The sequence below is a fragment of the Protopterus annectens genome, chromosome 2.part0 (assembly GCF_019279795.1).
Source record: "Protopterus annectens isolate FY-2018-M chromosome 2.part0, PAN1.0, whole genome shotgun sequence".
Classification (NCBI taxonomy): Eukaryota; Metazoa; Chordata; order Ceratodontiformes; family Protopteridae; genus Protopterus; species Protopterus annectens.
The window spans coordinates 1605643801-1605660633 of record NC_056728.1 but is presented as its reverse complement, the minus strand read 5'-3'; the positions used below and the strand labels follow the sequence as shown (position 1 = coordinate 1605660633).

The window sequence follows — 16833 nt, the reverse complement described above, 5'->3', positions numbered from 1 at the left end:
ACTGCTAAGTTTAAATCAATTTAAATACTGTATTTTTTAAAAAAAAGTGCAGAAAAAGGTACTTAAATTCTCTTATATGTCCAGTTGAATATAACCAAGTTTTTAGCTGGCCAAGCTGAAGTTTTAAAGTATGGTGACTAGTATCTGCATCACACTCTTCCTATGGCATGTGCATGCACACACACACACACACACACACACACACACACACACACACACACACACACACACACACACACACACAAACACACACCAAACCATAACAAGTCTGATACTGCAATGTCTATGTCCCCTGGTCTTATAGCAATTGAGACGGAGAACAATCAGTTGACTAGGACCACCATACCCCTTCTCCAAGGATGGATGAGCTGACATAAGCTTTTTTAATCCCACTCATGCTGCAAAATTATCTTAGATTGTGAGAGACAGAGCTTTAACCCCCTATGATACACAGCCCTTGGCAAACATTTGTTTTTAATTCAGTCACAGAAAACACAACTAATATAATAGTTTAGTACATTCTTTTAAACGACTCTTAAAAAAGTACTGTGTATTTTCTCACAAGAAGAACATATTGATGAATATGTAAGCACACTAGAATATATGAAGAAGTAGAGATTTATGTGATCCGTGGTGATTGATGACCAAATACCATTTATGTTTTTCAAAATAACTGGGACTGGAATGTTATGCTCATTTTTGTGATTGTGAAAAGTACAATATGATTTTGTTTACTGAAGCCAACCACAGATGGTTGAATGAGAGTTTGAAGAGACATAAATCAGTGAATCTGTTTCAAACAAACTGTGCCTCATTGATAATCTACTGAATAAAGACAGAGTCTAACCCTTACAGTGTGATGTTACAGTATCACAAGGTTGTGGCTTCTCAATCAATACAGATTTAACAAAATGCATGTAATGAATCTTGTTTTAAGGAATTGATAAGTGACTATTTGCTTTGGTCCTGTTTACTTAACATGGGACTGTCAAAAGAAAAGGGCTAGGCACATGCTTTCCCCAGCCATTAGTGCAAAGGAAAATAGAATAATTGTAAATAAGTATTACTGTACAATTTTCCAAAGTGAAATGAGAAGCAAAGGGTAAAAGCTTTTCAGTTTAAGACACTAGTGACATAATAAGAACCTGTAACATTTTGCTGCATACTAACATGGATAGTTGTCTGTCCTCGGTCCTTCATTCAACTTGATTGTAACCAGATTTACACCAGCCAGCAACAGCAACTGTTCCAGCAGAGTTGCCAGGAATAGTGATGCAGTACCGATTGCTTCATAAAATGTGTTATTTTGTAAAAACTTGGAAAGAGTTAGATCAATGAATATGCTCACAAATCACCCACAAAAAGACGGTGGTGATGATGGCAGTCCAGTGCAGATGCTACCAGACACTGTCTATTCTGTCCCCCATTTACAGATAAAACCTTCATTACAGGTTTTGCTTTTTACTCCAAGAAGAGCTTATGTTCGCTACTTCAGGAAATGTATAACAGTCTAACTACTCTATGCTGCATTCAACATTGCTTTAGACATATTACTAACAATGTATAACGTATTACTTTAAACATTCAGAAAATAGCTACCTGTAATGACAGCAAACATTCTGATATCTCTGAGTTTAGGCACTTTGCTATGACAACAGGTATTTATAGTGAGTATTTTACATAACAGAAAAATGTTATCTGAATATATGTGACACTATTATAAAAAGTACTTAATGTCTTAAGTAAATAACTAAAAATTATCCACATATTATAGATCTTAACATCATTCCTCAGGTAATATCATTTAACTAGTTCTGTGTTCCTGGGTCATTCTTGCAGCTAATTGAACATACTTTATTGATAATTCTTGTATAAAGAGTATTTTACTTAACTGGTTATCCATTGATGCATATTTTGGATCATATGTGGGAATCATGAAGCCGTTATGCAATATTACATATTTTTTTACATATTATGGAACAACAAATATTGTGCAATGTGATTTGAAGACAAGGAGACTAGAGTTTAAAATGCAGAATGTACCATCTGGTAGATTTTTGCAATATGAGAGATGACACGAAGAAATAGTATGGAACTGCACATTCTTCTAAAGTCTTTAGTACCATTACATGATCTAAAACGATGGAAAGAGGTATACATGAGAGTCAGTGGTACTATGATCGACCACATAGTGCTGTTATTCCAGTGGGCTCCTTTAGCATAAATAGTAGAAATAGATCCATGGAAACCAGATACAATTTACTTGGTTGGTGCCAGGAAATGCTGTGCCACATACCACTGGTTGCTTGTGGGCACAACATTTCAGCCACAGAATACTTGTTGATGTGTTCCACCTTGTACAGCTCAGTGATTTAGCTTAGTGAGAAAAATGTTTTTATAATCACTGGCGGCGGACAGCAGAGGGAGTAGCCTGCTCACTGCAGGCATCATTCTGCAGACTGCGCAGTCTTCAACAGAAAAACAGTCTGATGTAAGCAATGTTGCAGTTAGTCCAATATGGGGAATTATACCAAATGGCGTCTAATGCTTGGAATGGCCAGCACCAATGATTTTAATGCTCGAGGGCAAAATGTTAGTTTATGTAAATGGTGGCATGCGTCTCTGACCTTGGGTATTTGAGCTATACTGCACATACTTTTGATATACATTTAAGGATTATTCATGATTCCCACTATGATTTTTTCCATAAGAATGGTTTCTATCCATAATCTGCAGCCTTTTTTTTCTTTATATAGCTATCAGCAATTTTTTTTCTGTAAATACATTATGCTTCATACATAGTTGAATGCATATTAATTACTAATTATATTAATTGTAAATATATTATTATTAATATTAAGTTACTAATTGTAACTGTACCTTTAAATTATTACATTTAAGAAGTTTTTTAATCGCCTTTGTAACGTGTTCTTTTCTTTTATTTATTGCCTCTTCCTCTTTCTTTGGAAAACCAAAATATATGTCACTGTATTTAAGAAAAAAAAAACAATTAGTTGCTTGAATAAATAATAAAATTCAGATGATAAAATGCAGAAATACTGAAATATTCCACAGGTACTAATTACCTATAATAACTTATGATATAAAGCACTACTACACATTCTTGTTAAAAATCAATCAGTTTTTCACACTTGAATTACTTCAACAATAATAACATGACCAATAACAGGATGATTCATTATAACAGCAGAATTGACAGCAGTGATAAGCAGCATACATTAGCACTAGTACAAAAACAAGCATTGATTATAATCTGAAACAAACAGAACAGACAGCAAAACAGAACAATTAATAATGCACAATAAGAACATCAAAAACAGGAGAATCTGTGCACAATAACAAAGTAGACACGCATGCAAAGTAACAACAAAAATAATACATTTACTCATAATAAAAAAGAAAATATTTGTACAAAAGTAGTAGTGTGTTATAGAGAAGGTACAGGATGCCACAATATCAGATGTGAAACGATGCTTACTATGGGTCTAGATTAGTTCACTGAAAGCTATTTTCAACGAACACCTTTTCATTGATCCATATGCAGTGAAAATCACTTCTGCGATTCTCTAAATATTCTAAGGGCAAGGAAGTAGTTGGCCAACTACACAACTTTGCCCATTTCCCATGGTAGTGCGATCTCAGAGTTGGTATATGTAGTTGGGGGTTGTGGGGGGCAAAGTCCCTCCACTTGGGTAGGCTTGATTTATTTAGCTGTGGGTTCTGTTGTGCTGTGGGGCAATTTTTTACTTGCCCTTGGAAAATTCAGCGAATTATGGAAGTGATTTTCACTAAATAAGGGTTGATGAAAGGGTGTTCGCTGAAAATACCTTTTTGCAAAGTAATATAGAGTTGTATACAATATCCAGAGTATAATAAATTGCATTTGATCATAAACACGTTCAATTTCATTCAGATACAATGGTATAAGCTTGTTGTGAGATGCTACACCTAACCTGTTCATGATGCAGCTGGTCTGCACTGCAGAACAATAAATGGTAATATTTAAATTCAGCAGCAAATAATGATTAGATGACTATAATTGCTTATATAAGAATGCACAAGTTAATTATGAAGATTAGATGATAAAGTTGTACATGCTGTATTAAATGATAGAATGGTATGTGCTATTTCAAATTGCTGCCAATTAAATACATTTAGTAAAGCAAACTATGCAACTGTTCTCATCATATGCACAAGCACACACATACATACATTCACAATATATGCATTGTGTGTGTGTGTGTGTATGTGTGTGTGTGTGTGTATGTGTGATTGTGTGTGTGTGTGTGTGTGTGTTTTTGTATGTATATATATATATATATATATATATATATATATATATATATATATATATAAATATATATATCTATAGCTAACCTATATATATATATATATATATATATATATATATATATATATATATATATATATATATATATATATATATATATATATATATATATATATATAGATATGGAGAGAGAAATATTATGTGGTTTATCTCAACACACATTTCATTGCGTGTTGAAATCCTGGTGTTTTTTGTTGGTGGAACAGCTGGTCAAATTTTACAGTGGTCAGAGTTCATTAAATCAAATGTTACATAGTTCTAGGGCTTTTCTCCTTTATTTAAGTTTATGTGAACTTGGAGTTAGTATATTTGATTTCTGGGGGTGTGGGGTGTAAGGTCCCTAACATAAAAGTTTTTTTTTTTTTTTGCAAAAATTGATGAGTTTGTCTGGTGTTTTGTATTTTGATTACCTCAGTAGCGATTATTCATTATAATCTCACACACACACACACACACACACACACACACACACACATATATATATATATATATGTGTGTGTGTGTGTGTGTGTGTGTGTGTGTGTGTGTGTGTCTAGAGAGAGAGAGAGAGGGTGTACTCTTGATGTGTCTGCAGTGCAGTATGGGAAGTACTAATAAATGCTATATTGAGAATTGCTGAATATATTGTGCCTGATTATCTGGTACTCCAGAAGCAATTACATCTGTTTTCTTTGCTTAGGCATGAGTTTAAATTTTTCCTGAATTTTTCCAAGTGGCTAATGTTCCTGATGCATTCAGGGAGTAGGTTAGGCACAAGGTACTGGGATTGATTTTGACCTCAGATTATTGACCAATTTTAAAATGTCCCTCGATAGTAGTTAGTGTAGTATTTTCCTGTGAACCAATGAATATTGCTCCAACAGGCAGGTTCTGCATAATGAAAGCTTTTTCAGTACATTATATAATTCAGTTTGTATGTGGTCAAGGTAAAGATATAGCTTCAGAGCCACAGAGAAAAAAGTTTAGAGAGAGACAGTTATTATTGCATAATAATATGAAGTGTAGGTTATTTAATACTATGGCCAACACTGATATACAGTTGCATTTGGAGATTGTTGTGCAGTGTTATTCCCTATGACTGGCAAGAAGAGGAAATCTGAGTGATTCGTTTTTGTGGTTTGTTGCATGTAGCGTTATGAGCACAGAACATATAAATGATCAGGAATGAGTATCCTAACCTCAGACACTGCACACACTGACTGCTAGAGGTCATCTACCTTCTACAGTTTGTAGCTTAGTGACTTTATAGGATACTTTTAGCTAGTTCAATACATTCTTAGTTATTTTACTTTATGAGGAGAAAAGGAAATGTTCTTTTCAGACGGATGCCTAAATGTGTTTGAGATGCAGTTACAGATAAGAACGTTTCATTTGGTCAGATATTGTAATAATGCCTGCATTCCTGAAACATTGAGAGGTACCAAATACCTTACCGTTAGCTTTTGCTGTATTGATTATTATATTATTTGTAGTTAGCTAGTTCCATAGTACCTTGCAGTGGCTTGGAGAGTGATGAAATGGAGGAATACATATCACAGCACTCAGAATATATAAAGCACCTTTACAGTTCATAATACAGATGGAAATAAAACTGAGTATGATACTGTGTCCTGTCCTAGGGAACAAACTTTGTCATTCATCCATCACGTACTAGAGAACTAAATATTTTATTTATGTAACAGAAGTGATACTGGAATTAGAGGGTGAAGGCTGGGAGTTAATCATGTCATTGACACCTTGATGTATAGCAATGCTTGACTGTTCACCTTGTTTGCCTGATTAGACCTAGCAGGTTGGCACAGTCAGTTGTCAGCCTTTATACTGTATGACAGTACATGCAGTAAAACATTACAGACTTTGCATGTAACAGACTAAGGCATGCTTATTTTCAGAAAAGAACCCGCTACTTTTATGCAGACTTGCATTTTTAGGATGTTGCCTGAATGCTCCTATGTATGACGTAGTTCACGTCAGTTGAGAGTTGTCATACTATTTTATTTCGTCGACAATTTATGTCACAGAAGGAGCAGTATGATAGGATTTAAAATGCTGTCAATTTCAGTGGTAATAATCTCTCTTCATATACAACAATGCAATTAAAATTTTACTGCTCTGATGATGTGCTACCCAGTGTCTTGCAGTTATTTCGACATAAAATATTTAACCAATAATTGATGAGTGGCTGTGGTATATTGAAGATTTACCCACAGTTGCTGTGGTTTGATCACGAGGGTGAAACCCGAGTGATCAAACATAGCTAACCATGGATAAATCTTGAACATACCCAAATCCATGAGTCAGATAGTGCTGTAATACAATGACATTATTTAAGAAAGAAATTACTTACTTTACTTAAATAATGTCTTTGTATAACCAAGCCATGGTGTTCCTCTTTGTTGTTACCATAGTCTTCCACATATGTTGATATACTGCTCATGCGTATGGGACCTGCATTCCCACACTTGCACAGGACATAAGTGTTGTGGAAAACAAGCAACAGAAAAAGGAAGATCTCTGTTCTTTTTTTTTTAAAAAAAAATATATATATATAAAATCCAGAGAGTTTAAAGATACGAGAGAGACAGGGCAAAAATACAAGGAAATTCAAATATGCATCTTTAGTTTTGCAGAACGTACCTGATTTACCTTGTATTTGCTCTGCCCTCTATATGTACCTGTTGACCTCTTAGCTCAATAAGTGTCACAAAACCTTAAATAACAGGGGACAAAGGTCATTATTGTAAATGTTGCTCTTATAGAGCTGCTAGAATAATAGGATTTATGCTATCGTGCATTGCCTGAACTATATGAATTCCGGGGTCTATATCACTTCATCAAAGTGACAGTTCAGCGAACTGTATTTAATTGGAAATGCTGTTCATGGAATTCTGCTCATGTGGGTGGGGGCTGTGTCTCCCACACCTCCCAATAATTATATATACCAATTCTGCGATCGCACTACAGTGGAGAAAAGGCAGATTTCCCAATCCTCACTGTACTGCGATATCAGTATGATCAGTTCGACAAGTGGCATGTTCGATGTAAGTGAACCAAAAATGCTATTCGCTGAACTGATTTTTCGCTGAACTGATATAGACCTGAATTCTGCAATTATAGATTCATAGGTTTATAGGTTCATACTAGGCTATCTGCCCTAGGGCATTTATAAGCCTAGCCAGAGTGTGTGTGGCTTTCACCACCCCTTAGGATGAGAATACTATACCCATTAGTTTGCTGTGCCTCTGTCCAGCAGTGATACAGAGATGATTCCTGGGGTAAACCTACGATCTCCCATCCACTCGTCAGGATTTCTCTTGAACAGAGTCAGTGAGGGGCTCTGCCTCACATGGACTGGGATTCTGTTCCATAGTGTAGGGAGTCTCTGGGTGATGAATCTGTCCCTCCAGCACATCCTATTTATATCCGTGTTGAGGTTTAAGTCTCTTGCTCGTGGCTCTGGTGGATTTGGATTTTTTGAGGTGGAGCATGTCCATTAATTCTGGGTTGGACATGGCCTTGTATGTCAGGCACAGATCACCTCTGAGCAGACGGTATGCGACTGAATAGAGCTGGATTTTCTTCAGTCGGGCATCGTATGACATATGTTTGAGCCCCTTTATCCTTTTGGTGAGGAACTTTTGGGGTCTTTCCAACTGCTGCAGGTGTCGGGTAAGGTACATTCCGAATGGGGCGTTGTACTCAATCATTGGTCTGATAAGTGAAGAGTACAGGGGTACAATGACCTCTCCTGATCTGGATGTGAATCCCTTCATGATCAGGTGGGCAATGTAGAAGGTCTTCCTAACCACTTTGGCAATGTGAGTGTCAAAAGAGAGGTTACTGTCAAATTCGAAAAGCGAAACAAAACGCGATGAGAGAAGGCTGATAAAACCACCAATTTAATATTCCAATGAAAGTTAGCGCTTTCGGCAAGTTAAATAACTCACCTTCTTCAGACAAACAGTTGGATGACATTACACTGATGTTTAAATACTTAAATACAATTTGCATAACCCAATCATGAAAGCAAGCATTCTGCTGCAATTAAAAACCGTAGAAACCTTAAAGTTAAAGGGAACCATTGCATGAATTACTGTTAAAATGTTATAATACTGCACATTGTTCTAGCTTAAAACACACGCGCTATGTGTGTTATTAAAATGAAACCACGTCTATTTAGACATCCAAATCAAGCTAGGATAACAACAAACAATTGAAATATCCATGTGCAAGTATTTGAAAATACTTGATACTGTTGACGCTTATGTTAAACAGACCCCTTGTTAATGTACATGGTAAAAAGGGTCGTACTTCCATGTTTTTATTATTATAAGACCTATTTGATCTTTTAAACTTAAGTAAATAAAAAATGTACGCACATGTAAATCATATGCATACTCCCTTCAAACAACTATGAAACCCAAATAAACAAATGGTGGTTGCAAGCTATGCATGTCAAAATAAAAGACATTGTTGTCCTAACACAGCCTGCTCTAAGGAAATTAAATAACATAAGAACCTATTTAGATCCACCTTAGAAACTAAAAAGGTCAATCTATGACATTATTAGTTACTACTGTTATATTAATTACACTGAAAATCTTAGGTGATGAATCCTTGTATATAGGTAATCAATGTACTATCCGTAAAATAAATCTAACCCCAGCTAGTATAGATGTTAAAAACCAAGAAAACATTAGGACATTAATATCCAGGATAATTACGTCTAAAAATTAACCTGGTCTATCTATTATAAGATAGCCATTTTAACACGCATTTTATTGACAGTGCCTCATTTATACCAGGGAAAAGGTGAGCTTTTATACGAATTTGCCATAACAGCTCATCAACTTCTAAACGTATTTGCCATGGGCCACCTCTTATATCCACCTCCCTTTGTTGCAATACTAAATAATTGAACGTGTGCCCACTAAATTCCATGCAATGCCTAGCTAGAGCATTAGTGGCGTCATTCTTTGCTATGGCATATTGATGTTCGTATATTCTATGTTTAAACCTTCTCTCGGTCTTGCCGATGTAAAATGCCTTACAGTGGTTACATAAGGCAACATAAGTGATAGATTTAGACTCACAATTAAAGTGTCCATTTACTTTATATTCTTTACCATTGATGTTAAAATGTTTCGTGACTTTAATGTGTTTACATTGAGTACAAAATCCGCACTTAAACATCCCCTGTGGTTTGTTAAAACAAACATTCGGCTTAACCTTCTCCAAAATTGTTTTCATGTTTTTCCCTCTTCTGTAAGTAATCTTAGGACTATCTCCCAAAAGAGTACAGAGGGTCCTATCATTCTTAATAATATCCCAGTTTTTATGAACTATTTCTCTTATCTTGATGGAATCTAAAGAATAAGTGTGCAAGAAACTTGTGTTAAACTTGCAACATTCAGTATTTGTTTTAATAGTTAAGTCTAACTGAGATATTGTCTGTTCGTGAATGGAACCTGGAATGTTACTAACTTGTCCAGAAAGTAAAGGAAAAAAGTAGCCCACTTCACGTTTATGAGATACTTCTGTTACTACATTTGTTATCAAAGTTGACGGGTACCCTCTAGATTCAAACATATGGGCAAGGTTATTGCACTCGACAATAAAGTCTTGAGTATCTGTCACCATGCGTGCAGCTCTTACAACCTGTCCTTTAATAACCGCTCTCTTTTGGTGGTAGGGATGGTTACTTGTAAAGTGCAAGAGAGAATTGGAATAAGTCGGTTTTCTATAAATACAGCTTTTAAATCTTTTGTTGACTCTATCCTTGATAAGCAAGATGTCTAAATAGTTGATTTGAGTGTCACCTATGCTGTACGTAAACTCTAGGAAATCAGTTGTTTAAGTAATTCTACTAATAAATGAGGGAATCAATTCCCTCTTACCATCCCAAATACAAAAAATGTCATCCTGGTACTGAGTGTACCAGGTGACATATTTAAGAAAGAGCTCATCTTTGAATAGGGTGGTGGGCTCCCAATGTGCCATCATGGCATTCGCAAAGGTACCCCCACAGGGTGAGCCCATAGCTACCCCAGAGGTTTGCAAGTAGAATTGGTTTTCAAAAATGAAAAAGATTATTTGCCAATACTATCTCTAAGAGGGTCTCCACCAAGTTCGTAGTATCATCACCTACGTTCTTGGACAATATGAACTCTCTCACCCAAGCAAGGCTGACTGTTTGTGGTATGACACTATATAAGTCTTTGACGTCGATAGTCAAAAACAGAACATCCTCTCCATATGTGAGTTTATTGATGTTCTCCAAAAATGACCAGGAGTCTTTGCAAATATGCTTCTCATTTTGAATGAGAGGTTTAATAATATTGTCAACATATTTGGCACATGCTTGGGTGACCGATCCCCTCCCATCAACAATTGGTCTAAATGGAGGGGCATTCAAACGTTTATGTAACTTAGGTGTTCCGAAAAATGCCGGAATTCTTGGGGCAGGCATAGTAAGATATTTATGAGTATCTGTATCTATGTATCCTTCTAAAAACAGATCATTTAAAGTGTTGTTAATTTTTCTGTATGCCACATGTATCTCATTTAAGGTAACTAATTTATAAGCAGTTGTGTCAAGGTGTTCAAGCATGTACTCGACATACTTACAATGATCCATAAAAACAATCCCCCCACCTTTATCCGGTTTCATGGCCCTAATACGGCAATCCTGTAAAAGATGAATAAAATCCCGTTCCAAAGGGGTAATATTGTTAGGGTGTTTTTGATTGTTATAAATAACTTGGTTCTTGATTGCCCACAAATCCATCTCACATATTTTTTCGAATGTGTTCAAGATGGGATGTAAAGGTGGGTTGTAAGAACTAGCTACCCTTAACAATTTTACTGCAGATGTATCATTACCCATCAGGAAATTCAGGTTAAGTTTACGTGTGTACACTTTTAAATCGATAATTGTTTTACCAATGTCGATATAGCAACCAGGTACAAAACTGAAGTCCTTTGCTAAAAAGTCTACAATATCCTGCTGAATATCCAAGGTAGTATAATTGTAGACAGTGAAATCGCCATTAGAACTTCTATGCAACCTTGGTTGTATGCCAAATTCTAAAATGTCATTCATCTCCTGCATCCACGTCTCCTGTTCCTCGTGTTGTTCTGTGTTTGAACTCGGGGATGGTTGTTCCCCCGGGGGTTGTTGGCCGATTGAAAATCCTGATTATTGTTTTGGTTGTAACCTTCAGGACAGTCTGTGGGCATAGTTGACAACGCTTGTTGATAAACATTTGCACCACCCCCCTCAGCAGAGGAATTAATTTGATTTGGCAAGTTAGTGTTATTATTATTCAATCTAGGGCTCCTTCTTGGGGCCTGTCTTTGATCAGGTTGATTATTGTTGATGTTTGAAGGATAAGGTGGGGTAGGATGAAAATTATGTTGATCATTGTCCAAATTAACATTAGGGTTAATTTGTGCCTTCTGTGGAAGTCTGGGATAGGCACATTTGTTGGAATAGTCTTTAATATCCCTAGACAATTTCTTTTTCTTAGTGATTATCATTTTTTCCATTGTGGCATCAATGATAGAAAAAATCCTACAGTACTCATATTTATAGCGTAGAAACTCAATGTCAGTTTTAATCTCAATTTCAAGTTTTTCAAGTTCTGTTTTTAGCTTGGAAATGTCACTGGTATAAAACGCTATCAGTGCCTGTAGGAATTCAATCCCTTGTCTGTCAAACAGTTCTAATAGTTCCTGATAGAAAACAGAATTGTCTGTTAGACCAGCTGGAAAGCGCCATTGGCGTAAACCTTTAGGGATTATTTTGTTTTTAATGCATTCTTGTAAATATGATGTTTCAAGCTGTAACTTTTTACACTTGAACAGTTTTGCATCAAAAAGATCTATTTTGATGCCTAAGTTTAAATTCACTGTATCTTGTGAGGTTATACTGCCACCATCAGGACTAAACCTTCCTACAAAAAAGTTGTTGTTGTCCAAAAAATTGTTCATAGTAGGAATACCATCTAAGTTAACAGAAACATTCTCGTTACCTCGTATTGATGGAGCAGGTTGAATGATGTCCCTCTGGGGCTGATTACCCGTAGTTAAAGTTGGGTAGTGTTGTCCCATGTTAGCCGCTGGGAGATGGATTTCCGTTGCTGAAGTTAGATTACCTGTTGTAAGAATGGGGGAACGCTGGCCATTCGGAATAGTTCCCTCATTTGAATCAGCTGAAGGGGTATATCTGTTGTTAATAATAGTATTGTTGAGTGAAGTCGAGTTGGAAAAGGCATCTACCTTTTGCGTCAGAACGTCCACTCTTTTAAGGAGTGCTTCGACTAGCAACGTTAGGTTCCCTGGAGAATTACTGTTGCTACCGTTGTTGTCATCCCGCTGCGAAAACAAAGTTGGAGAAGCAGCCTCTCCGGTTTCGTTCACCATACTAGCACACTTTAACAAGACAAAAAACTCACAAACCAATGTAAAATTTGAAAAGCGAAACAAAACGCGATGAGAGAAGGCTGATAAAACCACCAATTTAATATTCCAATGAAAGTTAGTGCTTTCGGCAAGTTAAATAACTCACCTTCTTCAGACAAACAGTTGGATGACAATACACTGATGTTTAAATACTTAAATACAATTTGCATAACCCAATCATGAAAGCAAGCATTCTGCTGCAATTAAAAACCGTAGAAACCTTAAAGTTAAAGGGAACCATTGCATGAATTACTGTTAAAATGTTATAATACTGCACATTGTTCTAGCTTAAAACACACGCGCTATGCGTGTTATTAAAATGAAACCACGTCTATTTAAACATCCAAATCAAGCTAGGATAACAACAAACAATTGAAATATCCATGTGCAAGTATTTGAAAATACTTGATACTGTTGACGCTTATGTTAAACAGACCCCTTGTTAATGTACATGGTAAAAAGGGTCGTACTTCCATGTTTTTATTATGCGACGGTATGCGACTGAATAGAGCTGGATTTTCTTCAGTCAGGCATCGTATGACATATGTTTGAGCCCCTTTATCCTTTTGGTGAGGAACTTTTGGGGTCTTTCCAACTGCTGCAGGTGTCGGGTAAGGTACATTCCGAATGGGGCGTTGTACTCAATCATTGGTCTGATAAGTGAAGAGTACAGGGGTACAATGACCTCTCCTGATCTGGATGTGAATACCTTCATGATCAGGTGGGCAATGTAGAAGGTCTTCCTAACCACTTTGGCAATGTGAGTGTCAAAAGAGAGGTTACTGTCAACTTGGGTCCCCAGGTCCCTGATAACTTCTTCCATGTTTAATGGATTACCACCTATGTGGTAATTAGGGGTTACCTTGTTTTTCCCAAAGGGTATGACTATACATTTTTTGGCATTTAGCTTAAGGCCATGGCTCTGGCACCAGTTATCCATTTCTATGAGACCTCTCTGGAGGATGTCTGTGTCTGATGGAGTGTCAATTATGGTACCCAGTTTGCAGTCATCTGCAAATTTTGTCAGCCACAATCCCTCTATGTTTGCCTGCACTTCAGAAAAATAAATGCCGAACAAGAGGGGGCCCAGGACTGAGCCCTGTGGGACACCGCTCATGACCAGCTTAGAGTCTGACATGGCACTAGCAACTCTAACCCTGTGTGTTCTGTCCTTGAGCCAGTTTGCAACCCATCTTGTGACATATGGGTTTACATCTAAGCTGGTGAGCTTTTCTATGATGCCCGAGTGGGGTATTGTGTCGAACGCTTTTGCTAGGTAAAGGTAGACTGTGTGAACTGCCTTACCCTCATCAATGGCCTTAGTGACTGTTTCAAAAAAGTTGACCAAGTTCAAGAGGCAGGATCTGCCCTTGACAAAGCCAAATTGGGTAGGATCCAGTGTCTGTAGGTCCCCAATGTCTTTATTTATGAGTTCCATTATGATCCTCTCCATAGCTTTGCAGACAAGGCTCGTCAAGCTTATGGGGCGGTAATTTCCAGGGTCCGTAGAAGCACCGCCTTTGTGGAGTGGAACCACAGTTGCCGTACGCCATTCTTTGGGTACGTATCCTGTAGTAAGGCTAAGATTAAACCGCAGCCTTATGTGTGGGTTTAGTTCCTCATTGAGTTTGTGTAGCGCACAGCCGGGGACACCATCCGGTCCCATTGATGCTGTGTTTTTTGGTTTAGAGAGAGCAGCTCTCACCTGGGCATCTGAGATGTTTTGGAGGCTAGACTCTGGTGGGATAGATATTTCTCCTTTTGGTGGGGAGGGAGGGGAGAAATTTGCACTGAACCTGTCTGCCAGTATGTTGGCAATGTCTGTGGGTTCAGTGATTTTTTTTATCATTTTGGACTAATTCTAAGCATATCTGGGAGTTTCCACCCAGGTTTCTAACATAGCTAAAGAAGGCCTTATGATTGTCTTTTGTGTCATTAGCGATTTTTCTCTCAAAGTTGGCCTTGGATGATTTTATGAGTGATCGTAGTTTTTTGCTAGTATTGATCAGAGATGGCTTCCCTTTTAGGGATTTTGCTCTGTCATGTAGTAGCTTTCTCCTCTTGTTGTAGAGTTTGTTTATGGCTGGGGTCCACCAGACTGGGCGCCTGCCTTTGGTGGAAAGGGTCTTGATTTTATTAGGGATTGCTTGATCCATACATTCCTGGAGGTGCTCGTAGAAGGCATTTGTAAGGGTTTCAGCAGTGTGGGTTGTGGTTTCCACTGGCTCGGGGGCCATGAAGGATACCACTCCAGTCTTAAGAAGTGTGAAGTTTGCTTTTGAGAAGTTCTTCACTGTGGTCTTTTGCTGGGGTGGGGGCGGGATGTGGATCTCCAGTGAGATTAATTTATGGTCTGATCTCACCAATGAGGGATATACTTCCGGTGTGGAGCATTTTGTCCCCATGTTTGTGATGATCAGGTCTAGTATATTTTCTCCTCTTGTGGGAATGGTGACTAGTTGTTCCATAGCATTTGAGTTTATGAACTCCAGGAACCTTTGGGCTAGGGTGTTGGGGCTTGAGTAGTGTTCCCAGTCTATGTTTGGGTAGTTGAAGTCACCCAATATGATGGTGTTTGGAGAGACATTCATACTCTCCAGTGTCTTCAGGAAGGCTGTGTGGGTTTCCTGAGTTTGAGAAGGTGGTCTGTAGCATGTTACAAACTGTAGGGCAGTTTTACCTATGGTTAATTGCACCTGGATGGTCTCCGATGCTTCGTGCGTTGCCACTAACCTGGAGGTGTGGGTATCCTTTATGACTATGGATACTCCCCCTCCTTTTGTGGTTCGGTCCGGATTTTGGGGCCGGAACGCATGATATGAGGTATAACCTGATAGTGCTGGGGTGCTCTCAGGAGCCTTGAACCAGGTTTCAGTCACAGCACAGACATCGATGTTCTACATACTGAGGAGGGCTTCGAGGGCGTGCATCTTGAGGTTTAGACTTCTGGCATTGAGCAGTATTACCCTTAGTTTTTCTCCATTTTTGTTTTCTAGGGTGGTAGGTTTATCATTTGAGCCTTGCCTAAAAAAGGCACTATGGGGGTAGCAAGAGCCTTTGCCAATATCCGGAAGCCCAGGGGTGACAGGTGCAAGCCGTCCCTTGCGAAGCAGCGTGACTTGTCAAGCATGTCATCCCAGGCAGACAGACATTGGATCCCCTTAGAATGACACCAGTAATTAAGCCAATTATTAAAGCTGATCATTTTGTCTCTGTATTGTGGCATCATTCTTGGTGAGGGTAGGATACTGCTCAGGGTCAGGGTCATACCGGCCTGGGCTACATAATCTGAGAGCTCCTCTTATGTCTCTTTTCATGTAGTCCAGGGAGGTACGTCTCAGGTCGTTCACACCGGCATGGACAATGACTGAGTCATACTTGTACTCGCTGTGGAGTCACCTGAGTACTTGTGTTATGTGGCGGATTCTAGCGCCTGACAGGCAGCTTACTGTGATCTTTTCCTTGTTCAGTCTGGTGAGTGGGACGTCAGTGTGTCTGACTATGGAGTCACCTATAACAATTGTGTCTGACATTGTGTTTGGCCTTAAGGGCTGTGACTGTTTAGCACACTGACTTTGAGAACTATGTGTTGCATGTCTTATGTCTTGAGGTGGCAGTTGCTTGGGTGTCTGCTTTGGAGGCCTCTGTAGTTTTGGTAGATTTTTGATCGGTGCCTCCGAGTATGTCTTTGTGTGTTTATGTGTTTGTTTTGCAGTTGTGATAGTTCTATGTGAAACTGGGTTTGTGGTGTGCGTGGTTTCCTTCTCCTCCTGTCTGGTCTTGCCAGTCCTGAGTTGAGAGAGCTCAGCCTCCAGTTTGGCTATATAGTTGCATCTCTCACATGTATTTGTGTTTTGTGGGAGAAGGAGTGGGTTGTCTGTGTACATGAGGCAATTGTAACACACACACAATTGAAATGCATTGTCATTATTTAATGGCTTCTCTCCTCAGTGATTTTTTGGAAGTCCACCAATTTTATGAGGGACAGACCTAAAACC

General features: G+C 38.1%; 1 protein-coding gene across 1 annotated transcript in view; it reads right to left on the bottom strand.

Moving 5' to 3' along the window:
* Positions 1-16833, bottom strand: part of LOC122793553 (cytosolic phospholipase A2 gamma-like) — a 679208-nt gene that overhangs the window by 592802 nt on the left and 69573 nt on the right. The window contains exon 3 of the mRNA XM_044061702.1: positions 2881-2986. Coding sequence (XP_043917637.1) covers positions 2881-2986 — 106 coding nt within the window. The remainder of the gene's footprint in view (positions 1-2880; positions 2987-16833) is intronic.